This window comes from Xyrauchen texanus, chromosome 8 (genome assembly GCF_025860055.1).
Source record: "Xyrauchen texanus isolate HMW12.3.18 chromosome 8, RBS_HiC_50CHRs, whole genome shotgun sequence".
Taxonomy (NCBI): Eukaryota; Metazoa; Chordata; class Actinopteri; order Cypriniformes; family Catostomidae; genus Xyrauchen; species Xyrauchen texanus.
In genome coordinates this window covers 26,715,982-26,741,577 of record NC_068283.1, presented here as the reverse complement: position 1 = coordinate 26,741,577, position 25,596 = coordinate 26,715,982, and the positions used below count along the sequence as shown (strand labels likewise).

The 25,596-nt window shown below is 41.3% G+C and overlaps 1 protein-coding gene across 3 annotated transcripts in view; it reads right to left on the bottom strand.

The window, feature by feature from the left end:
* Positions 1 to 25,596, bottom strand: part of smg1 (SMG1 nonsense mediated mRNA decay associated PI3K related kinase) — a 67,753-nt gene that overhangs the window by 9,434 nt on the left and 32,723 nt on the right. For all 3 annotated transcript variants that reach the window (XM_052131556.1, XM_052131557.1, XM_052131558.1), the window contains 25 exons: positions 23,921 to 24,190; positions 23,521 to 23,665; positions 23,200 to 23,338; positions 16,932 to 17,153; positions 16,632 to 16,812; positions 16,084 to 16,245; positions 15,696 to 15,916; positions 13,376 to 13,530; positions 13,018 to 13,240; positions 11,195 to 11,441; positions 10,153 to 10,382; positions 9,388 to 9,636; positions 9,165 to 9,303; positions 8,972 to 9,081; positions 8,638 to 8,856; positions 8,256 to 8,449; positions 6,011 to 6,183; positions 5,645 to 5,924; positions 4,887 to 5,159; positions 3,157 to 3,391; positions 2,842 to 3,068; positions 2,589 to 2,745; positions 1,596 to 1,785; positions 936 to 1,408; positions 660 to 797 (listed from right to left, as the gene is read on the bottom strand). In XM_052131556.1, coding sequence (XP_051987516.1) covers positions 660 to 797; positions 936 to 1,408; positions 1,596 to 1,785; positions 2,589 to 2,745; positions 2,842 to 3,068; positions 3,157 to 3,391; positions 4,887 to 5,159; positions 5,645 to 5,924; positions 6,011 to 6,183; positions 8,256 to 8,449; positions 8,638 to 8,856; positions 8,972 to 9,081; positions 9,165 to 9,303; positions 9,388 to 9,636; positions 10,153 to 10,382; positions 11,195 to 11,441; positions 13,018 to 13,240; positions 13,376 to 13,530; positions 15,696 to 15,916; positions 16,084 to 16,245; positions 16,632 to 16,812; positions 16,932 to 17,153; positions 23,200 to 23,338; positions 23,521 to 23,665; positions 23,921 to 24,190 — 5,252 coding nt within the window. The remainder of the gene's footprint in view (positions 1 to 659; positions 798 to 935; positions 1,409 to 1,595; positions 1,786 to 2,588; positions 2,746 to 2,841; positions 3,069 to 3,156; positions 3,392 to 4,886; positions 5,160 to 5,644; positions 5,925 to 6,010; positions 6,184 to 8,255; positions 8,450 to 8,637; positions 8,857 to 8,971; positions 9,082 to 9,164; positions 9,304 to 9,387; positions 9,637 to 10,152; positions 10,383 to 11,194; positions 11,442 to 13,017; positions 13,241 to 13,375; positions 13,531 to 15,695; positions 15,917 to 16,083; positions 16,246 to 16,631; positions 16,813 to 16,931; positions 17,154 to 23,199; positions 23,339 to 23,520; positions 23,666 to 23,920; positions 24,191 to 25,596) is intronic.

The window sequence follows — 25,596 nt, the reverse complement described above, 5'->3', positions numbered from 1 at the left end:
CCTAACTTCACTTTCATCATACTGTACATTAGAGGTTTGTGGGGATGGGGTAGATGAAGCACGATCTGCTGTCACATCACAATCGAGAGGCATTGTGGGATATGGAGCTTTCTGAAGCGTACATCTCAGTAGTATCGCTCCGTCTGACAAAATCGAGGGGTTGAGGGTCTGTCAACAGACACTTCCTTGCTCACATAACGAAGTGGAACGGACTTCCAAAATGGGGCTGGGAAGTGCTTAGGGAAGTTAGGAAGTGGATGTGTAAAGTGAAGTGAAATGCAGCTTAAGTCTTTGTGAATGCATCAAGCACTGAAGTGTAATCAAGCTGGAAATCACGTTCATGCTGAGAGACTGTAATGACAAGATGTACTGTAAAAAAGTAGTTATATTTTGGTCGGTTCTCACCCAAAACCAACTGGATCACTTGAGAAGACATTGATTAAACCGCTGGGGTCTTATGGATTATGCTGGTTTACTTTATCTCCAATTTTGAAGCTTTAAAGTTCTGGCTATCATTCGCTTGCCTTTAATGGGTATTCAGAGCAGATTTAATCTTCTAAAAATCTTCATCTGAGTTCTGGAGAAGAAAGTCATTCACATCTGTGATGGTATGAGGGGTGAGTAAATTACGATCCCTTTAAAACAAGTGAAGGCTTTACCTGGACACCAGCAACAGAAGCTTCATCCTGACTGAGTTTGTAGAGCTGCTTCTTCATGTTGGCGAGGATAATGGAGCGAGGCGGGGGGCTTACCGTCATAGGTTGTGCTCTTGCACCAAGAATGTCCTCATGTTGCCACTAATGAGACAAATCAAGGGGTTACTGGGTTACAAAAGATGTAAAAATGCTATGGACTAGCCTGAGTGAAAAAAAATATTAATCTTCTGTCAAAATCTCCAAACAATATTTTCAAAAGTCATACACACAGGCTCTTACCTGGAACATAGCAATGTGCAGCTGAGTTCTCTGCAGGCTGACCTTACAGGCTTCGATGTTGACCTCCAGTCGCCGTACATGGTCCAGTTTTTTCCAGGCCGTGTCATAGGAGCTGGCCAACACTGTAGCTCTGTTGAGCAGCAGTTGGGACAAGCGCCCTGCCTGCACCCCCTGCTCTACAGCTTTCTTACAGAGGTCATCCAGAGAGACTTTTCCCTCAGCACCAAAGTCCTTGGCCTCTACCTGGGCAATGAGATCCATGCCAAGGGCACTGAGAGTGCTGCAGATGGCCAGGCCCAGAGCCTGGGTAGGCAGGCCCATCAGCATCTGCCTCACAAAGTCTGCTGTGAAGGCTTTGATTGGTCGTGTCATCTGGTCCTCGGTGACCACGGTGGAGCCTCGGTACAAAGGCTTCACTATGGGGACTGGACCGTTAGAGGATGGAGGCTTGTCAGTGGGTGTAGGGCAAGTTCCTGTTAGACAATGTGTGAAGGGTCAATATCCAATCAAGAGCATCATATTAAACTAAACATGCTAGTTGTCAATGCGATAAATGTTAAAACAATGTTATGTTATCCATATGTGCTGATGCATTTTTAATTGTGGTAATTTCAAGTTACTTAAATATCTTATTAAAAAGGAAGTCCATTAGTAATTTACCAGAGAGTGTCTGTGCAAATGAGCCGCAGAGACAAAAGAAGTCTCTGATGGTTTGGAGTCTCTTCAGGAAGAAAATCTCCTCCAAGACCTGTCTGGTCTGCACATTATCAAAGAAATGGACCTGTGTAGCTCTGGCCTCCCGGATCACATCCACCTTTCTCCAGGCAGCGGGGACATCCATAGAGTTAAGCTACAGGACAGAACAGGAATCATTATATACACTTCAATAATATTTGGATTTTTTATAAAAAAGTGCCGGTTTACAGGATATCTGAACTGCACAAGCAGGCTTAGCTAGAAAGATATTAGAGATCATATTAAACCTCCATCCTCCCCAAAAAATGAATTTAAAGGGATAGTTCACCCCCAAATAAAAATGATCATCATTTACTCACCATCATGCCATCCCAGATGTGTATGAGTTTCTTTCTTCTGCAGAACACAGATTTTTCGATGAATATTTCAGCTCTGTAGGTCCATACAATATAGGTGAATGGTGATCAGACCTTAGCACCTCCAGAAATCACAAAGGAAACAGAAGTAATCCATAAGCCTCAAGTGGTAAAATCCATATGTTCAGAAGCAATATAATAGGTGTGGGTGAGAAACAGATCAAAATATAAGTTCTTTTTACTCTAAATCTCTACTTTCACATCTGAAAGTTAAAAATAGTAAAAAAAAAAATCATAAGTATTGTTCTGTTTCTCACCCACACCTATTATATTGCTTCTGAACATATGGATTTAAACACTGGAGTCTCATGGATTACTTTTTATGTTTCCTCAAATGGTCTGATCACCATTGATTTGCATTTTATGGCCCAACACAGTGGAGATATTTTTCAAAAAACTTTTGTTTGTGTTCTGCTGAATAAGTCATTCACATCTGCAATGGCATGAGGGTGAGTAAATGGTGAGAGAATTTACATTTTTGGGTGAACCCTCCCATTAATTGATCTTATTAGCTGGTAGATTCGGAAAGACAGCTTTTTACCTTGTCTATCAGAAGTCCAAAGGCAGTCTCCAGCTGTGCAAACATGCCATCAAAAGCCACCAACAACATCTGACCGGCACTCATCTTAGGCGTTTCCTGAACTGAGGTTTCCATGCTGCAAGGCTGGATCAGTTCTGAGTACTGGGACCGCAGTACCCTGACCAACACATATAATCACACAGTTAAGACAATAGGAAAGCAATGCAGCTTAAACCTGGACAGTACAGCAAATAAAGTCTATTGTTCATGTTACCTGGTGACATCCAGGCAGTGGCCATCTGCATCCTCCTCCAGACCCATGGCCGAGTTACGAAGGTGGGCCTGCAAAACCTCACCTAATCCCTGCAGTGAAACCCCATCTGCACACTGATCAATGAGTGCATCCAGCTCCGCTAACATGGTCTCTAGAGTGCTCTCTCCCTTGAGCATGCAGCGCAGAGCCTCTGGGAAGATAATCTGACGAAAGTTTGTGTTGAGCTCCTGCAAATGGGGGGGGAGGGGGATAAGAAAGTGAAAAAGATGAACACACAATAATCACTGACAAAAATAATGCTATTAAATGATTTACCTGAAGGCAGGTATAGACTCCGTTTGCCAGGTAGACAACTTGTGAGGTTTCAGCTGGACTGAGGATGTCCAGGTCATGTGATAGGAGCTGGCATTGCTGCAAGAGTTGCACGAGACATGTGATGTTCCCACTCATACTGCAGAGCTCCTCCAGGAACCAGGCACCATCACGGGATGTCAGCTCCACCAGTTGCTCTCCTGCACTCGCTGCAGCTCCCTCCATCACCAGGTTACGCCTGTGAAAGCACAGAAACAATGGAGGATCGAGAAAATGTTAAGAACCTTTCTAATGACAAATTCAGGGTTTCCAAATCCTGTGACATCCTTAATTTCCATTACTTTTCCAGGCCTGAAAATGAATATCATCATTTTGATATGTTCACGAACAAAATCTGCCAAGAGACTTTAGTATTTAAGCATTATAAGAAGAAAGCAGATCTATAATTTCCATTAATTTTGTGAACAGGTGAGCATGACTTCTGATTCAAGAAGACAACAATAACAGTCTAAAAATAATAATGCGTTTCAATAACGTCCTTACAGTCTCTTTTATTTCAATTTGCAGGTCAAATCTAATGAATTCAGTAGAATGTTTAAGCATTATAAGAACACAGCAGATCTACTTTTTTCCTACAGCATTTAAACTGCCAAGCATGACTTATCAGAAAAGACAACAATAATAGCCTAATAACAATAATAATTTCGAGTTTCAATAAAGTACTTTGGTCACTGTAAAGCACATTTCACATGAGTTGATTCCAGGCATCAACGCTGCGTTCAACGCCAGCATGAAGCGGCACTTCACACTCCACATGACAAGCATTGCAGTAGGCATCACAGAGAGGCGAATTTACGACCTTGCCATGCAAGAAAGCGGGAGATGTGCACAATAAACATTGGAAACATTTATTTGGAAGAGATGTTATGTTAACGTCTTAGATTTAAATTTTAACAGTTTTAAATATTTTTTTGAAGTTTTGTACTCTCAAAGATGTCATGTGTGAGGCAAAAACGTGTGTGAAAAACACTTTGGTGAGAAGTTGGAGCTGAGGTTGCACTGACGCATCACTTCATTGACTGCAATGTATTCAGCAGTGCTGACACAAGTCATGTGAAAGACTCTCAAAGTGTATAAACATCAGTCACTTTTACACATTAATAGCTCTTCTGCACTTTACTCTGTGATGAACAAGATAGACACATGCAGATGCTAAAGTAAACAAACAACATGCCCCTCTCGTCGGTTGGTCGGTACATGTACCAGGTCATTCATTCCGTTTATGAATGAGAAGTTTCAAGAATGCTGCTTCTCACTGTGCATGTGCTGCTGTAGTCAAGCACACGACTGGCTGTAGCTGTATCAAATCAAGCGATCTGCCTCGGTTGAAACGTGATGGCTAAGGACACGGTTGGTTGCTGCTGTAATCAAATCAAAAGGATCCAAGCGCCCTTAAGTGTTAATGTTGTTTCACAATCTGCAGCCGCCTGCAGTTTGTGTATATGACTCCTATTCCGAGTCCTGATTGTTACCATGTTTTTGTACATGTAATGAAAACCTTGCTAGCAACAGTCAACCCATTTTATTATACTAAAATATTTTCCAGGACAAATAATTACTTTCCAGGATATTTAGGTATTTTTCTAACTTTCCATGACTGGAAAACTGCATTGCAAAACACCAGGTTTTCCAGGATGCGTAGAAACCCTGATTTTAAAGCCACAGATACAGACCTTGTGAGAGCACATAGGGCAGAGACGATGATGCCAGCCAAACTGAAGGAGCCAAGCTCAGCATCCTCGTGCAGGAAGACTTTGATGCAGCGTTCAATCTCCTGCAGCTGCTCCTCACACACAGGCACACTGGTGCCCTCTGCCTTAAGACGCTCCACCTGTCGCAAGAGACGAGTGTTGGTCTCTGCTGCATGGTGTTGCAGCGCCATCTCAATGCTGGACAGAAACTGACACGTGGCAGGAAGGGGCTGAGGGGCAAACTGCATTTCATACCTGAAGGGTAAAAGAGCCTTTTCTATAACTTAAATCCATTTCTCCCACATTATAATTTTTTTACTGGCACTTTCACAAAAGGTTTCCTCAGTTTCCTCAACTGCAAACTTAGGAGGTTAGGAGAGGACAACCATTTTCTGTAATCAATTATAAACAGGCAAAGGTTTGTACACACTTGACTGAATTTGATTAAAATTAACTTAAAAACCTTAGCTAAAAATGGCTTATGCTTGAAGGATTAAATGTTTTATTGATTTTAGATATAATCAGACTGGAGAGAAGGAAAAGCAGATAGATTTTTTTTTTTTTAAACATTTCCCATGTATGTATTATTTAGTATTTTTGATGACTTAACTATTATTCTAACATGTGGAGAATATTTTATTTATTATTTTAGTAATAATAAAAGGACAATTAAGGTTGTCAAAGCTTTTGACTGGTAGTATACTTCTCTAACTAGAAGTGCAAGCAGTAGTTGCACTCACTGGTGATAGATCGTCTGGCAATGCTCCACGGTCATGTCACACATCAGCTCCTCCATCCACTGTTTCCACGCATTGACTCTGTGTCTGTGTAACACTGCACGGGGGTACAGCAAGGCCACGGTGGCATAGCTGTGTAGATGCTCGAGACAACCGCACAGTTGCGAACGTCGTTGCTGTAAAAGAACGCTCACCTCCGCATCCATAGCCTCACACTGGCAGATCAGGTGTGACTGGCCTGCGTTCTGCAGGAAGGACGTAGCTGGCACATAGCTGGGAGGACCTGCAGTTTAAAAGGAACACAACAACATATTAGGTCACAATACAATTGTTAGAATTATGATGCATAATCCATTCATAATTAAGTACCTAGATCAATAGGGCTACTGATCTCCTGCAGTAAGCTGGCGAGTTGGGTGGCCTCTAGACTTGCAAAGGCAGCCTGGTACTGAGAGATCCACTGATCAAGATCAGACAACTTCCCCTGAATGGCATCATGTACCGTCCTCTGCCTGGACTGCAACTGAGTGTGCTCTGAGTACCTGTGAAGGGAAAGAATAAAAACCCTGTAATGCATTGCATATACAGTGCATCCAGAAAGTATTCACAGCACTTCACTTTTTCAACATTTTGTTATGTTGCAGCCTTATTCCAAAATGGATTATATTCATTATTCTCCTCAATAATCTACAAACAATACCCCATAATGACAATGTGAAATAAGTTTGTTTGAAATCTTTGCAAATTTACAAACAAATAATAAAAAATACCAACAACAAAAAAACATGTACATAAGTATTCACAGCCTTTGCCATGACACTCAAAATTGAGCTCAGGTGCATCCTGTTTCCACTGATAATCCTTGAGATGTTTCTACAAATTGATTGGAGTCCCCCTGTGGTAAATTCAGTTGATTGGACATGATTTGGAAAGGCACACACCTGTCTATATAAGCTCCCACAGTTAACAGTGCATGTCAGAGCACAAACCAAGCCATGAAGTCCAAGGAATTGTCTGAAGACCTCAGAGACAGGATTGTATTGAGGCACAGAAACAGTTCTGCTGCACTGAAGGTCCCAATGAGCACAGTGACCTCCATCATCCGTAAATGGAATTTTGGAACCACCAGGACTCTTCCTAGAGCTGGCCGCCCGTATAAACAAATTTCTCTGGTCTGATGAAACAAAGATCGATCTCTTTGGCCTGAATGGCAAGCGTCATGTCTGGAGGAAACCTCATCACCTGGCCAATACCATCCCTAAAGTGAAGCATGGTGGTGGCAGCATCATGCTGTGGGGATGTTTTTCAGCGGCAGGTATTGGGAGACTAGTCAGGATCGAGGGAAAGATGAATGCAGCAATGTACAGAGACATCCTTGATGAAAACCTGCTCCAGAGCGCTCTGGACCTCAGACTGGGGTGAAGGTTCATCTTCAAACAGGACAACGACCCCAAGCACACAGCCAAGATAACAAAGGAATGTCTATGGGACAACTCTGTGAATGTCCTTGAGTGGCCCAGCCAGAGCCCAGACTTGAACCCGATTGAACATCTCTTGAGAGATCTGAAAATGGCTGTGCACCGACGCTCCCCATCCAACCTGATGGAGCTTGAGAGGTCCTGAAAAGAAGAATGGGAGAAACTGCCCAAAAATAGGTGTGCCAAGCTTGTAGCATCATACACAAAAAGGCTGTAATTGGTGCCAAAGGTGCTTCAACAAAGTATTGAGCAAAGGCTGTGAATACTTCTGTACATGTGATTTTTTTGGTTTATTTTTTATGAATTTGCAAAGATTTCTTCTTTCACGTTGTCATTATGGGGTAATGTTTGTAGATTTGAGGAAAATAATGAATTTAATCCATTTTTGAATAAGGCTGTAACATAACAAAATGTAGAAAAGGTAAAGCACTGTGCATACTACCAGGATGCATTGTATGTACATAATACAGGGACCTAAATGGGATCTAATCGAATCTGGTCAAAAACGCATTTGACCGCATAGCGTGAGGTGTAAACGGTAATTGTTCCTGTATGCATCCCGGCAGCAGTGAAGTGCCAGCCGCCGCCTGTCAATCAAAATAAAACAAGATTAAACATTGCTGTTACGAGCGGCTTTAAAAAACAACAACAACAAAAAAACGTCAGATCGGACAAATTGGAAAAAGCAGAAACAACCACAAGCATGAGAAATTTGAGGTTTCTTCAGTGTGTCTGATATCAACATGTAGGGACACTTATGAGAAGCACGACATCTGAAGCTCAGGTTATTACAGTTAATTCACTAAAGGATAATTATGCTTGAAATGTTGGTTTTGTGCTTTGATTAAACTTCAGCTGCATCTGGGAAAAACAGCAAGCAGTTTTCTTTGCGCTGTCTTGGTCTTTTATGATTTTGTTACACTTTAATGTCATGCAGTAACACTGACATAGTGATTGATGTGTGTCATCATGAGTCCCTCCCCTCCAAATCTGATCACAAGTAATCACAAAATATGCATTTATGTGACCAGCAGTAAACAGCGATGTGTCACCTGACCACATGTGATCGGATCACCCGAGACACATCTTAACACCAGGTGTAAATGGGGTCTAACAAGTCTCAATATTTTGCCAACCTGTGCTCCAGGGTGTGGATCGAATGATCTGCTCTGGTGTCAGCTCCCTCTAGGAACAACATCTCCTCCAGCAGCTTGCCCTGTACTTTCTCAACTTGTGTGAGCTGCTCCTGCAGGTTCAGATACACATCCACCGCCTCCTCTACCTGTGGCAGTACACCAGTCACCTCATCACAGTTTTTAAACCAGTTCACCTGGAAAACATGAAAACAATTTGGTTTTCCAAACTTGTATACAAAAATGTAGTTACAAATTTTCTGATGATGCTATCGTATGACATTTTGTACATTAAAGGCAATACTATGTTTCATGCAGTCATCATTAAGTTAATAGACATTTTTTAAGTTAAAATATCTGCACTATATGCACAAGTATTTCTCACCTTAATCTCAGCTACACGGGAGGAGAAGAGGCTACGGGTGATATCTCTCTCCATCTCCCTCTTGCTTTGCTTGTTCTCTGCCTGCTGTCCTCCTCCTCCATACACAGCCCCTGCAAAACCCACCTCCCCACCTGCTGTCCAGTCCACCAAGGGGTCATACACAAATGCCTCTAATAGAGTCAAGAGCGTCTCTCTACCACGACGCATTATCTGGATCACCTGAAATACACATGAAGAGAAAGAAGGACACCCATTTAATTTGCATGTATTTTCTAAACTGACTGATTGGTAGAGCACTGAATCAATAGGACAAGACTTAAATGGCAATCGTCACCTGTTCACATGACAGTCTAAAAATGCCCTCCACTCCTGTGACCCCCAAAGCGGTCTCAATATTCTGAGTCATACGGAAAGGAACCTTCTCTGGTACTCTCAAGCTTTTTCCTGTGAAAATAATGTAGTATTTAAATGCCTATGCAAATGAATCAAAGTGCTTAAAACATATTTTGAACAAGCTCCCAACTGACCCTTCTCAAAACAAACATTGTAGTCAATGTGCACCACTTCGCCTGTTGTCATATCAATCAGCACGTTGTCAAGATGACGATCGCCCAATCCAATGATGTATCCCACCATTGACATCACAGCAGTGGATCTGGCATAAGACTAAACAGACACAACCAAGTTTTGGTTAATTACAGTACAATGCTTAAATGACACTGAATTTTGTCTAACAATCTTTTCTCTCACCTGCGTGACACTCCACCACTCACTAGGAGTGGTACATGAGCACCAGAGCTCTTTTGCTAGCAGATTAGGGGGCGTGGCTTCCATCAGCTCCTGCAGCACATCTCTCATGACGCTGAGTGGCCAATCACGGCGTGACGCATCCAAACTGAGACCAACAGCCTTTAAAGCAGGGCCGATCTTACTGTAGTACAGTTCACTGGGACGGGGGACCATGGGAAGGTTCTGGGGCTGCTGGAAGGAGTCCTGTGCCTAAAGTCAAAAAAGAAAATAATTTTTTTTTTTTATGTTTATTCCAATCTTCTTTGAAAATTCTTTATTTTCAGAAAACACCAATAATGTGCCTAAACGATTACTGAGCTAGTTCACCCGAAAATTGTTTTTCATATACTCTAGTGTTCCAAACCTATATGATTATCTTCAGTGGAACACAAATTGAAAACATTAGGTAGAATTACAGCCTCAGTCGCCATTCACTTGATTGTACGGAAAAGAGATACTATAAAAGTCAATGGTGACTGAGCCTAATCTATTTTTATGTTCCAATAGCAAAGTCATGCAAGTTTAGAATAACGCAATGATGAATTTTTATTTATGGGTAAACCATCCTTTTTACAAAACTTTTGTTCACATTTTACAAAGTTGACCATAACCTAATAGATAGTGAATAGGACAAGGTGACCATATAACAACCTTGTATCTTTCAAGACACCAATTATTTTTTTTATGAGCATGATCCCTTATAACATTTTTAATTTTCTCCCTCACCTTCTGAGATTGAAGCACAGCCTCACGCTGCTGCCAGCGTTTGTACAGTCCAAACAGAGGAGTGGCACCATCTACCCACTGGATGAGTCCTGATCTGGTACCTAGTGGTGTGACGGAGTAGTGACGGGCATGGAACCGTGGGCTTTCCTGCTGATTTACCTTTGTAAACATGGTGTTGACTATGGACAAGAACTGCATGATCCTCTCATCCAAATGCAAGTCCTCCAGTCCTTAAAAAAAAAGTAATAAAAAAAAAAAAAAAAAGTAATTTTCACTGCTTTGCAAAGGCCAAAACACAGTAACTACATGCAGCCACTTGTTTGCAAGGGTTTGCATGCACAAAGTGATGTTATCGTGCTATCGCCTAGTCTTCGCATGGCTCCATTTTATGCAGTTGTGCACGTGCACATTTTTGAGGAAAGGTGCAGGTCAGATGTACCTGTGCTTGAGGTGGAGTAAAACTACTCCAAATAGCATGAAAAAGACAATATTTTCCCTGTACAATTATGTTGCAGCTCCTGTTCTTGTTCAGAAAGTATGGTAGGCCAATTTGTCCACTGCCTTTTGAATAAAAAGGTCTAAACAATACACTTAAGTTTGTTTTATAGTTTATACTGTATAAAATAAAAACATTTAATTAACAAGACGCTCTGCGATGCCAGATGAATGTATAAACAAGGCTTCAGACTACTTGTCCTGTGACAGATAGGTTTGGCTTAACTATGCTCAGATCCAGAAAAAAAAAACTAGATGTGAAAATTCCAGTGACTACAAAATACACAGTAAAATAACAGCAATCCAAAGTTACAGTGAACAAAGTATCTGCATTTTTTTTTGGTAATGTGTCAAATCATTATTCATGGCTTTTTAAAGCACAATATTTTTGCATGTACATATCAAATTGGTGCAATATCTAACATAAGGCTGGACGTTCAAAACACTTTAAAGCTAATTTTCTCAGATTCAGTGCTGTGCCTTTGTAGGGCTGCACAGTCCTCAGGTATGTAATGTCTTGGAAACATGACCTTAAACTATGTCCTACCTTTGAAAAGGTAAGGATAGTTTCTGCCATCAGAGCCTAAGAAGTGGAGTTTTTTGGGTTTGGTTTTAGTGGGCAGAATGGTGATGGTGTTGCCCACACTCTGAATGTTGACTGCATCAGTAGCAGAAACCTCCCCTGGCAGCGCCATCTCAGTGTTGGTCATGGAAGTGAGGCGGGGGCTGATCTCATCCAGCTGCAGAAGGTAACTGGCACGTTTCTGGGCCCTCTGCTGCAAGCTCAGCATGATCTGTAAACGGACCGGCTACAATTACAAAATGCACAGAGTATGTGAGCTGTCCTCAATAAGGATGGGTCACCAAGGTCAACTACATGGCCAACAACCGTCTAGGTAATTAGCAAGGTCAACGATTTGATCTAGTTCTTATGATATTTTCAGAGGTGGTGTTGTAATCATCGTGTTTTAGCTGTTATACAGTTTGCATGGTAAAACACTCTATAAAAGTTGTCTTTAAATGTATTCCCTTTAAATCATCGCTGCTGCAGACAGATGTGAAAAGGATGGTTCATGAAAATTATCTAAATTTACTCACCCTCATGCCATCAAAGATATGTATGACTTTTTTCTTTCTTCAAACAAAGATATTTAGAAGAATATTTCAGCATTGTAGGTCCTCACAATGCAAGTGAATAGGTACCAACATTTTTAATCTCAAGAAAGCAAATAACAGCAGCATAAAAGTGTCCAAGACTCCAGTGGTCAAATCGATGTCTTCAGAAGTGATATGATAGGTGTGGGTGAGAACAGATCAATATTTAAGTCCTTTTTTTCTATAAATTCTCCTCCCTGTTCAGTAGGTGGCGATTTGCACAAATAAAATGAATAGTCAAAAACACAAGAATGTGAAAGTGTAGATTTATTGTAAAAAAAGGACTTAATATAGTTGTAGGTGAGAAACAGATCAATATTTATCACTTCTGAAGACATGGATTTAACCACTGGAGTTGTACAAATGACTTTTATACTGCCTTGGTGGATTTTGAAGCTTCAAAGTTTTGATACCCATTCACTTGCATCAAATAGGCCAACAGAGCTGAATTTGTTTTTTTTATATACCCTTTCCTCCCCAATTTGGAATGCCCAATTCCCACTACTTCATAGGTCCTTGTGGTGGCACGGTTACTCACCTCAATCTGGGTGGTGGAGGACAAGTCTCAGTTGCCTCCGCTTCTGTCAATCCGCATATCTTATCACATGGCTCGTTGTGAATGACACCGCAGAGACTCCCAGCATGTGGAGGCTCATGCTCGTCTCCACGATAAATTACCATGTGCCCCATTTAAAGCGAGAACCACTAATCGCAACCATGAGGAGGTTACCCCATTTGACTCTACCCTCCCTAGCAACCAGGCCAATTTGGTTGCTTAGGAGACCTGGCTGGAGCCACTCCGCACACACTGGATTCAAACTCACGACTCCAGGGTTGGTAGTCAGAGTCAATACTCGCTGAGCTACCTAGAGGCCCCCGAGCTGAAATGCTCCTATACATTTTTTTTTAAATTTGTGTTCAGCAGAAGACATACCCATCTGAGATGGCATGAGAGTGAGAAAATTATTATAACATCCCGCCACAAGCATTTTAAGATGCCATGCCATCTAATACTCAAACATTGTTGTGCTTCATCCAGCTGTTTTTGAACACAACAACATGTCTTGGAAACACCCCAAAATTTATCTGATCAGGGTTGGATCAACCCAAAACCAACCCAACTATAAAGAGCTTCATTTAGTCGACTACTTGTTCTGGCAACCCACGACTAGTCGATTCTGAGAATTTGAAGATTTGCTCATCCCTAGTCCTGACCTGTTTGAAGGGTACCCAACTGCTGGCAGGATTGGCTGGATTGTGAGGGTTTCTCAGCCTTTCTAGTGCATTGTGGATGGCATCTCCATAAGTCTCCTGAAACCATGCTTCATTAGGCGTCTCTGCCGGAGCAGCTGTTATGCTGCGAACGTGATCCAGTGCAAAAACCACAGGCTTCATCAGAGCAGAGTGCTTCTCTCTCATGATAGCCAACTTCTCATCTCTAATTAACAACAAATGAGAGAACAAGGCAAAGAGAATATAAATGATTGTTGAGAAGCATAATGAGTCAGCTCTCCAATGATGTTTGTATCTGCCTTGTCATAGCATTGGTTCGCCTGGCAGGCTTGTGACTCACTTGCGCAGAGTGTTGTTGTTCTGGACTCTCTTCACCTCGTCCTCCAGCTGTTGAATTCTGCGCAAGACGTGCATGTGCTGCTGTTGCAAGACTCCCAGCCAGAGCTCATCCCAGAGCAGAGTGACCCTCCTCAGCTCACCCACCAACATCTGCACCTGCATAAACACAAGAATCAACATACCAATTAATTCAATTCTTTGTTTAGGCTTTTTTAAAACAAGCATCAAAAACCAGATTTTTGGTGATTTGAACAAAAATGTGTTAAGTTGTTTATAGTCTTAACAGCTAAAAAAAATCATGTAAACTAATTTTTACAAACCCGAATCACACCACATTATTATGTGGTTGAGAATGCACTAATATAATCTTTGCACTTATATAACTATTTTGACACTTCCTATGTAGTGAATTATTAAACAGCATTTGGATTAAAGTCTAAATACAGTAACACTACAGTAATGGCAAGATGCTAGGGTTGGAGAGGGGAAAAAAACAAACAAAAAAACAATTAGATTCTGTTAAAAATTGCGATTCTTGAGCCAAACAATTTAAAAATAGTCTCCTTGATGGAAAAAAACATTTTTATTTAATAAAATGTATTAGGTTCATCTTAATGCTACAATGATTAATAGATAATCATTGTACACTGCTGATACAGCAATCAAAGCACCGTTTGTTCACTGTTGGACTCAAAACCTCTGCAGTGATCAATGTTCCTGTTATCATGCATAATTCAAATGTTTATTTGAGGTGTTGTGGATTTGACCGAAGTTATTATACAGATTCTGCTTGACACTACTTTAATAGTTTAGTTGTAAAAAGGCTTATCAAACTGGTGGATGGTGTAAACTACATGTCGCATCCCCACTATATTTATAATCTAACAGCCAGGTTATTCATGCACAGTGGCGGGTAATTTTGCACATTTCCCCGACAAAGTCAACAAGAAATGCACTAGACACATAGATGCGTGCTTGAGGAAACACACCAGATTAAATTTTGAAGAACAGAAGAAATGCTGGTGATTCGCATAATTTGCTTTTTGTTCAGAAGTTTTAGCCCAAGTGCACTGTTATCGTGTCTTACGGAACATGTGCAAATGGTTCTCACTTTTATTTCCTCTGTCAGTCATTTGGGAGCAGTTTGTAAGAATATTGTTGTCAATGAGAATGCTGCATAGGAGCTCAGACTATTCTCAGGATGCATATGCAAATAACAACGACATTGACACTACAGGTGAATCATCATGTGTGTTACAATTTAGTACAGCCCCAGAAATGGTTCTTGAACAAGTTAACTCTTTAGCCTCCATTTGCCCAAACATACTCTACATAAGCACATAAACGAAGAGGAATCTTGCTACACAACCTCGATTTCACACGTTGTGAAACGTGTCAGAGCAAAATTCATAACCTAAAGCAGGTACACACTGTATTCTCAGAGTTGCCGCAAGGGGTGCTACAGCAGATTTTCTTTTTCAATCAACAACTGTCATGGCGGAGCAGCAGTTTGAGGAGAGTCTTGCCGAACAAGTTAGATTAAATGGTTGTCGTCCTTTTCGCAAATGCAAAAGCACACTCCTCTACTGTCAACGTGTTGACTCTACCACAAACTCTTTCGCCCCCTTGTGGTCCACGGTTTGTAACCGGCAGAGCAATGCATGTGCACATTTAATGTATGTAAAACAGAAACACTCATGTATGTGTACTTGCATGAAGTATGTTTGGGCCCTTAGCCTATGGTAATGCATTTTATATTCATAAATAACTAAATTAGTTTGACATGTTAAAATTTTATATTGTATTTATTTATTTGTTGAATACAAAGGGACATAATGCAGCCTTATATACATTGGTTTCTTTGCACTAACTAGTCGCCTAGCTCAGACAACGCACTGACTGATCAATTGGTAGTTTTAAATTGGTAGGTTTGCACATCCGTATGATTAACCTGCAAATGATATATTATGGAATAAAACAATTGTAATTTTTGCAATTCCTAGCCCTATAAGATTCCATGATAGACATGAGCAGAGGCAAAGTTTCCAGTTTTCCATCCACTTTTTCCTATGCTGACATTTAATTTCAGCTGTCATATGAGAATTCTATTGCCATCTTTCTGACGATTATATCATTACTATGCCAGTCGATATACAGTAGATAAAACGGATACACTACTATCTGAACAAACATAATCACTTAAATTACAGTACGAACAGTCAGTCCTAATGAGCGTATTAGAAAAACGGATGCGTAGTGTAAACAATCTTAAACAATAGGATTCATAAAGTGCCAGAACAGTAGAGCCCATTCTGCAATACCTGAAGCACCATGGTGGGGTTTGCGGAAGAGAGCTTGTCTACAATCTTGGTGTAGCAGTCCTGCATCATTGCTTGGTCCTCACTAGAATACATCACCATCTCCTCCACACGGCTGATCTCCTGAGAAGTTTGACCACTACCCATCTCGCTCTCATCTCCACAAAGAACCTCTCCCTGCATGTTGCCCAGCAGGGTGGGTAGGGCTGATGGCAGCTTATTACCTGACACGGGTGAATAGGCTATTAAGTAAGGGTTTCCAGTACTTTATACAGAAAGCCTACTGTGTCAGATCATTAAAACACAATGTGCTCAATCTATAACACAAACTACCACTCAAGTATCATTTAGGGCTTGTGTATTTAGGATGCTGTCAAAGCACTGCAAGTACCTGCAGCCTGAGCCTCTCCTCCGAGAGAGATGGAGCCCACAATGGCTGGGTAGAGGATGAGGTGGGGTGAGTCTTGGGCCACCCTGCACAGCAGGCTGCAGATGCTCTGGCGAATGTAGGCCTCGGGATGATTCAACCTGGAGAATAACTGAGGGATGATACCTAGAGAGAAAACCGATAGATCAAGCCACCTGACACACAACACTCACTTCAATCATGTGATACATACAGGGCTGCAATTACCACAGACACTTAGGGGGACATGTCCTGGATCCTAAGAATAGTGGTCAATCAATATGTATTGTTCAATGACCAATTCTTCAAATTTGACATTTTACAATTTAACAAGAGTGAGAAAACTAAAATACACAGTAAAACAAGGTGAAACACAGGATTTTCAAGTAATTTTTTCTCAGTTTCAGTGTTGGCATAGTTACCGCTTTGCCTTTGTAGAGTACAATATACATCTGTGCTAATACAAGCCATTTTCACTTATAAGACGTGAAGAGATTGGGGTTCGTCATGGTTTCAGATGTTCCTGTTATTACCTCTCCAGGGTGCAGTGGGGGTGGATGCCAGACCATGCTCCAGACTCTCTCTCAACTCCCCAGCATGCTTCACCAGCAAACGCAGCAGGCGAAGGGTTGCCATGACGATTACATCATCGCTGCTTTGTTTGCTGCTCTGGTTGTTCAGTAGAAGCTTGGGATCATCTTCATCAATGGGCACCTGATGATCAGAATACCATGTCACTAAGTCACAAAAATGACTTAAAATTAGCAATTTTAGCAACAGTTATCAATTCTGGACTATGAATGGACAAATTTCTCTAGGAAGGATTCTCTGACCTGTCCAGCATTGAGCTTAAGGAAGGTGAAGTATGCCCTGCAGGAGACCCGGTACAGGCTGAAGAGCCGATTAACCACTCGCCTCCACACCCTAATCAGCCCGTCATTTACACGGTCCTCTACTTCAGACAGCCATGGACAGGCATTTAGCAGCTGTCTGCCAATAACATCCACCATATCGTCCTCCTCATTATCTTCATTCTGTAAGGCCATGTCTTCATCCTGCAGGAAGACAAATATGACATAAATTAATATCCATACACAGAAAGACAACACAAACAAGCCAGCAAGCATACACATCAATAGATAATCTGTTAATACGGAAATGCAGGAATAATCAATTAGACCAAAGGTTTTCAATTAGGGCTGTCGATTTAAAAAGCTAATTTGCAATTATTCAAGTCCCCGGACCTCAATAGGATGAATTACTACCATCAGAGAAATTCAAGCTTGAAGTACCACCTGTTTTCAGCAGAGGGCTGCAAGCAAACCTCCAGCAGTATAGGCAGCACACAGCTTTACAGAGAATAAACCACATTCAGGCTTGTTTGACACAGCAAAATCACGAGAACGTGAAGATAATCTCAAAATGAAAACATGTACTATTGTTCAAACACAGCTGGACAAAGCACAATTCAGAATGCAGGAATCTCGAGACGAGGTTTGAAACATTTAACTTAACACAGAAACCTAAAAACACTGTGTTTGATGCGACACAACCAAAATGCTTTACAAGCGTTCGTCTGCAGCCACAGCCATGGCCAAAAGTATTGGCAGTGACAAATTTAATGTTTCCGCAAAGTTTTCTGCTTCAGTTGTTGTGGTGTTGATTCAAATTGTTTCTAGATTATTGTGCAGAGTGATCAGATGCATTTTAAATAATTGCAAAAATCTTCATTGTCCCAAAAAAATTAACCATCACAAAAACCCAAATTTCACAGATTTTTGGCCCTGGCACAAAATGACGAGCCAACATCATTTCTCTAATCATATCAGCATCACCTGTTAAATTGTGAATGAGTACTAGTCAGGTGAAATCACTCTATCATTCTGATTGGATTATAAGAGCAGACTGATTGCTATAAAAGGAGGGAAGAAGTGCTTACAATCATAGTGTTCTTGTTTAGCAATGGTTGCCTCTAAAGAAAGACGTGCAGCCATCATTGCTTTGCACCAAAATGGACTCACATGCAAGAAAATTGCTGCAAAGAATATTGCACCTGAAAGAACCATTTACCAGATCATCAAGAGCTTCAAATGCAGTGAAGGCTTCAGGACATCCCAGGGTGTCTAGCAAGCACCAGGATAGTCTCCTCCTAAGGAGTCAGCTACGGAATTGTGTCACCACCTATGCAAAGCTTGCTAAATATTGGCAGCAGGTTGGTGTGAGTGCATCTGCATGGACAGTGAGGTGAAGACTTTGACAATAGCCTTGTGTCAAGAAGGGCAGCAAAGGAGCCACTTCTCTCCAAGAAAAACATCAAGGACAGACTGAAATTCTGCAGGAAGTACAAGGATTGGACAGCAGAAGACTGGTGCAAAGTTATTTTTTCTGATGAAGCCCCCTTCCGACTGTTTGGGACATCTGGAAAATCGATAGTCCGGAGAAGAAAAGGTGAACGCTATCATGAGTCCTGTGTCATGCCAACAGTGAAGCATCCTAAGATCATCCATGTGTGGGGTTGTTTTTCATCCAAAGGAGTGGCTCTCTCACAATTCTGCCCAAAATCACTGCCATGAATAAAGAATGGTATCAAAACGTCCTGCAAGAGCAACTTCTCCCAATGATCCAGGAGCAATTTGGCGATAATCCGTGCATTTTCCAGCATGATGGAGCACCGTGTCACAAGGCAAGAGAGATAATGAAGTGGCTCAGTGATCATTACATTTAAATTTTGGATCGGTGGCCAGGCAACTCCCCAGACCTTAATCCCATAGAGAACCTGTGGTCAATCCTCAAAAGGCAAGTGGACAAGCAGAAGCCCACAAATTGTGATCAACTACAAGCACCAATAAGGCAAGAATGGATCACCATCAGTCACATACACCTATTCAATTTCTCATTAATGCAATTATCTAATCAACCAATCACATGGCAGTTGCTTCAATGCATTTAGGGGTGTGGTCCTGGTCAAGACAATCTCCTGAACTCCAAACTGAATGTCAGAATGGGAAAGAAAGGTGATTTAAGCAATTTTGAACGTGGCATGGTTGTTGGTGCCAGACGGGCCGGTCTGAGCATTTCACAATCTGCTCAGTTACTGGGATTTTCACGCACAACCATTTTTAGGGTTTACAAAGAATGGTGTGAAAAGGGAAAAACATCCAGTATGCGGCAGTCCTGTGGGCGAAAATGCCTTGTTGATGCTAGAGGTCAGAGGAGAATGGGCCGACTGATTCAAGCTGATAGAAGTGCAACTTTGCCTGAAATAACCACTCGTTACAACCGAGGTATGCAGCAAAGCATTTGTGAAGCCACAACACGCACAACCTTGAGGCGGATGGGCTACAACAGCAGAAGACCCCACCGGGTACCACTCATCTCCACTACAAATAGGAAAAAGAGGCTACAATTTGCAAGAGCTCACCAAAATTGGACAGTTGAAGACTGGAAAAATGTTGCCTGGTCTGATGAGTCTCGATTTCTGTTGAGACATTCAGATGGTAGAGTCAGAATTTGGCGTAAACAGAATGAGAACATGGATCCACCATGCCTTGTTACCACTGTGCAGGCTGGTGGTGTAATGGTGTGGGGGATGATTTCTTGGCACACTTTAGGCCCCATAGTGCCAATTGGGCATCGTTTAAATGCCACGGCCTACCTGAGCATTGTTTCTGACCATGTCCATCCCTTTATGGCCACCATGTACCCATCCTCTGATGGCTACTTCCAGCAGGATAATGCAGCATGTCACAAAGCTCGAATCATTTCAAATTGGTTTCTTGAACATGACAATGAGTTCACTGTACTAAAAAGGATGTGGTGGTGGCGTAGTGGCTAAAGCACAGGGCTGTTAATCAGAAGGTTGCAGGTTCTAACCCCACGACCACCACCATTGTGTCCTTGAGCAAGGCACTTAACTCCAGGTTGCTCCGGGGGGGATTGTCCCTGTAATAAGTGCACTGTAAGTCGCTTTGGATAAAAGCGTTTGCCAAATGCATAAATGTAAAAATGGCCCCCACAGTCACCAGATCTCAACCCAATAGAGCATCTTTGGGATGTGGTGGAACGGGGGCTCCGTGCCCTGGATGTCCCACAAATCTCCATCAACTGCAAGATGCTATCCTATCAATATGGGCCAACATTTCTAAAGAATGCTTTCAGCACCTTGTTGAATCAATGCCACGTAGAATTAAGGCAGTTCTGAAGGCGAAAAGGGGTCAAACACAGTATTAGTATGGTGTTCCTAATAATCTTTTAGGTGAGTGTGTATCTGACACATTGATAAATTCAATAGCAAAATTAATTGCTGTGGACTGCAGACAAATGACAGGCTTATTTTCAATAATATGGAAACAAAAATATTGCCATCTAAAGCTACTTGTCTTATCAATAATTTACTCATCTGCAACAATAATGTAATGCATTTTAGTTTTAGTCTGAATTATTTTTAAAATATATATCATTTATAATTATTTAAATATAACTACTTATAATTATTTGATTATTATATTTTACATTTACTATTTGAGGGGCTTTCTCAGCAAATATTTATAAAATGCGATTCAGTATTTGCCAGAAGTAATTAATTTTATAAAAAAAAAAACATTATAGATTGACAGCCCTATTTTCAACCCATGAACACCTGGGCATTCATGATCAGTGGAGAAGATATAAAATAACTTGAATTTCCTAACATTTTCATGACATTTCTTTTTGAATGAATATCAAACATTTGAATAACATTACAGTTGAAGTCAGAAGTTTACATACACCTTAGCCATATACATTTAAACAAAGTTTTTTTTACAATTCCTGACATTTACGTAGAAAACATTCCCTGTCTTAGGTCAGTTAGGATGCCTACTTTATTTTAAGAATGTGAAATGTCAGAATAACACTAGACAGAATAAATTATTTCAGCTTTTATTTCATGCATCACATTCCCAGTGGGTCAGAAGTTTACATACACTGTTATTATTTGATAGCATTGCCTTTAAATTGTTTAACGTTTTGGTTAGCCTTTCACAAGCTTCTCACAATAAGTTGCTGGAATTTTGGCCCATTTATCTAGACTGAACTGGTGTAACTGAGACTGGTTTGTAGGCCTGCTTGCTCGTACATACTTTTTCAGTTCTGCCCACAAATCATATTGAGGTCAGGGCATTGTGATGGCCACTCCAATACCTTGAATTTTTTGTCTTAAGCCATTTTGCCACAACTTTGGAGATGAGGTCATTGTCCATTTGGAAGACCCATTTGCAACCAAGCTTTAACTTCCTGTCTGATGTCTTAAGATGAAGGTGTCGCATGAATATATCCACATAATGTTCCTTCCTTATGATGCCATCTATTTTGTGAAGTGCACCAGTCCCTCCTGCAGCAAAGCACCCCCACAACATAACTGTTAATCAGAAGGTCACTGGTTCGATCCCCACAGCCACCACCATTGTGTCCTTGAGCAAAACGTTGAACTCCGGGGGGATTGTCCCTGTAATAAGTGCACTGTAAGTCGCTTTGGATAAAAGCGTCTGCCAAATGCATAAATGTAAATGTAAATTCAGTTGATTGGACATGATTTGGGAAGGCACACACCTGTTTATATAAAGGTCCCACAGTTAACAGTGCATGAAATCATGCCATGAAGTCCAAGGAATGTCTGTAGAAGGTCTGGGGAAGGGTTCAGAAAAATGTCTGCAGCATTGAAGGTCCCAATGAGCACAGTGGCCGTAAATGGAAGTTTGGAACCACCAGGACTCTTCCTTGAGAGTCCGGAGCGATCGGGGGAGATGAGCCTTAGTCAGGGAGGTGACCAAGAACCCGATGGGTGGCCAGACGGAAACCACTCCTCAGTAAAAAGGCACATGACAGCCCGCCTGGAGTTTGCATGAGAAACAAAAGATTGAACGTTTTGGCCTGAATAGCAAGCTTCATGTCTGGAAGAAACCAGGCACCGCTCATCACCTGGCCAATACCATCCCTACAGTGAACCATGGTGGTTGCAGCATCATGCCGTGGGGATGTTTTTCAGCGGCAGGAACTGGGAGACTAGTCAGGATCGAGGGAAAGATGAATGCAGCAATGTAAAGAGACATCCTTGATTAAAACCTGCTGCAGTGCGCTCTGGACCTCAGACTGGGGCGAAGTTTCATCTTCCAACAGGACAACGACCCTATGCACACAGCAAAGATAACAAAGGAGTGGCTACGGGACAACTCTGTGAATGTCCTTGAGTGGCCCACCCAGAGCCCAGACTTGAACCCGATTGAACATCTCTTGAGAGATCTGAAAATTGCTGTGCACTGATGCTCCCCATCCAACCTGATGGAGCTTGAGAGGTCCTGCAAAGAAGAATTGGAGATACCGCCCAAAACTAGGTGTGCCAAACTTGTAGCATCATACACAAAAAGGCTTGAGGCTGTAATTGGTGCCAAAGGTGCTTTAAAGTATTGAGCAAAGGCTGTGAATACTTATGTACATGTGATTCTTTTTTTTATTTCTAATACATTTGCAAAGATTTCAAACAAACATCTTTCATGTTGTCATTATGGGGTATTGTTTGTAGAATTTTGAGAAAAATAATGAATTAAATCCATTTTGGAATAAGGCTGAAACATAACAAAATGTGGAAAAAGTGAAGCACTGTGAATACTTCCCGGATGCACTGTATGTGAACTTCTGACCCATTGGAATTGTGATAGTCAATTAAATGTGAAACAATTGTAGGAAAAATGTCTCATGTCATGCACAAAGTAGATGTACTAAAAGACGTGCCAAAACTATAGTTTGCTAATATGATATCTGTGGAGTGGTTACAAAATGAGGTTTAATGACTTCAACCTAAGTGTATGTAAACTTTTGACTTCAACTGTATATATGCAATATTGATCAAAAGTAAATCACTAAATGTTAACAACAATCCAGCATTTTATATTGTGGGTCTCTGGGTTGTTTGAGTGTTAGGATGGAGGGGCCCTGGGTCTGTAAAGGTTGAAAACCTCTGCTCTAGATCCATTTAGAAGAATGAAAAAGACCCCCCCCCCCACACTGATATTATGTAGCAAACTTAAAATGAGAGACCCTCCATCAAACTGCAAACTCTCTGACCTGGATTCCTGCTGGGTGACACATAGCTTGACCCAAAATTCTGAAAATGGTTTCCTTGTCCTCATCACTGGTGCCTGCTGGGAGTAACTCCTCTATTTCTTTCTTCTCTCCGAGGAGCAGAGGGACCCCCTCTCCTTGACTATTAACACACAGAAAAAACACAGCAGAGTGTAAGAGCACACAATGCTAGATTGAATAATTTTAGTTTCAAATGTAGTGCTTACGCAGACAAAACAATTGTACCTTTTCTATTCAACTTTAATTTTACATTTAAACAATTAATTTGTTTTTACTGACTAAAGTAATTTGAGGAATAAATACCTTGCATTGTCCACGACCTTCCTGCCCCATCTGTATGCCCAGCTGGCCAGAGCAGCCCACGATTTTGCCACTTCAGGTGCCTGAGTAGTTGAAAGCTGGTACAGCTGCCCCAGGACAAAGTCTGGCTCCCCAACACCTACACTGACTGCAGACAAAAACAAACAATAAATACTCTTCAGATCATGACAAACACAACACTAAAAGAAACCTTGTGGTACTTAAAAGGAATTATTTATCTTATTTATTTTCAACAGTAAAAAAACACCTGATATGGACTTTGCAGTATTTGCTTAAAACAGTGCAAGTTATTCAAAGGGTGCAAGCAAAATGCAATCAACTAAATAAAATAAAGAACAAAGACATGCTGGTCATTAAAGGGACTAAGCCAGGCCTCTTTTACCTGTGGTCTCTGTAGTAACGTGTGGCATTCCCTGATCCTCCAGCAGCATCTCCAAAAGACCAGAGATGTTCTTGGAGAGGGTGGAGAGGCTGGGAGACCCAGAATTTCTCTTCACCACCATTTTGAGTTGTGGTGTTAAATCCTTCCAGTCAGCCAAAAGCCACTTGCACAGAGTCAGCACTGAGCGACAAGCTGCATACTCGCACTTCCCAGAGTGACAGAACGATAGTGCACAGGAGCTGAGCATTTCCATAGCTGTTATGGACTGACCTAAAGACAGCATGTGGAATTGTTTACACATGGCCATAAATTATATTATGTAAACATTCCAATAAGCTTTACACTCTGACTTGTTTCTTTTTAATCAGATCAAAGCTAAAAAAAAAAAAAAAAAAAAAAAGATTTGGTTGAGACCAACTCTAGATAAGAAAACAAGAAAAGTAAATTGTTTATTCAATGAATAAACAATTCAGAAAAGCAGACACTTCGACACCTTAAAAAGCACACTCAGTATTTTTTGTTTATTTCTTGGATATGTATCCAAGCTGCATGCCACTATGCAAAAACAGCAAGTTTTCAGTTAGGGGTGGGTAAAAATAAGATTTTCTGATGCTTTGCGATCTTCATTTGAATGATCTCAATATTGATTCTTAAATCCCAGATCGATGATCTATGAGCAAACCGCCACAAAATGCGAGGAAATCACTTGCATTTGCAAACAAATATCGCACTATGCAACAAATATATATATACAGTGGGTACGGAAAGTATTCAGACCCCCTTACATTTTTCACTCTTTGTTATATTGCAGCCAGTTGCTAAAATCATTTAAGTTCATTTTTTTCCCTCATTATTGTACACACAGCACCCCATATTGACAGAAAAACACAGAATTGTTGACATTTTTGCACATTTATTAAAAAAGAAAAACTGAAATATCACATGGTCCTAAGTATTCAGACCCTTTGCTGTGACACTCATATATTTAACTCAGGTGCTGTCCATTTCTTCTGATCATCCTTGAGATGATTCTACACCTTCAATTGAGTCCAGCTGTGTTTGATTATACTGATTGGACTTGATTAGGAAAGTCACACACCTGTCTATATAAGACCTTACAGCTCACAGTGCATGTCAAAGCAAATGAGAATCATGAGGTCAAAGGAACTGCCTGAAGAGCTCAGAGACAGAGTTGTGGTAAGGCACAGATCTGGCCAAGGTTACAAAAAAAATTTCTGCTGCCCTTAAGGTTCATAAGAGCACAGTGGCCTCCATAATCCTTAAATGGAAGACGTTTGGGATGACCAGAACCCTTCCTAGAGCTGGCCGTCCGGCCAAACTGAGCTATCGGGGGAGAAGAGCCTTGGTGAGAGAGGTAAAGAAGAACCCAAAGATCACTGTGGCTGAGCTCCAGAGATGCAGTCGGGAGATGGGAGAAAGTTGTAGTAAGTCAACCATCACTGCAGCCATCCACCAGTCGGGGCTTTATGGCAGAGTGGCCCGACGGAAGCCTCTCCTCAGTGCAAGACACATGAAAGCCTGCATGGAGTTTGCTAAAAACACCTGAAGGACTCCAAGATGGTGATAAATAAGATTCTCTGGTCTGATGAGACCAAGATAGAACTTTTGGCCTTAATTCTAAGCGGTATGTGTGGAGAAAACCAGGCACTGCTCAT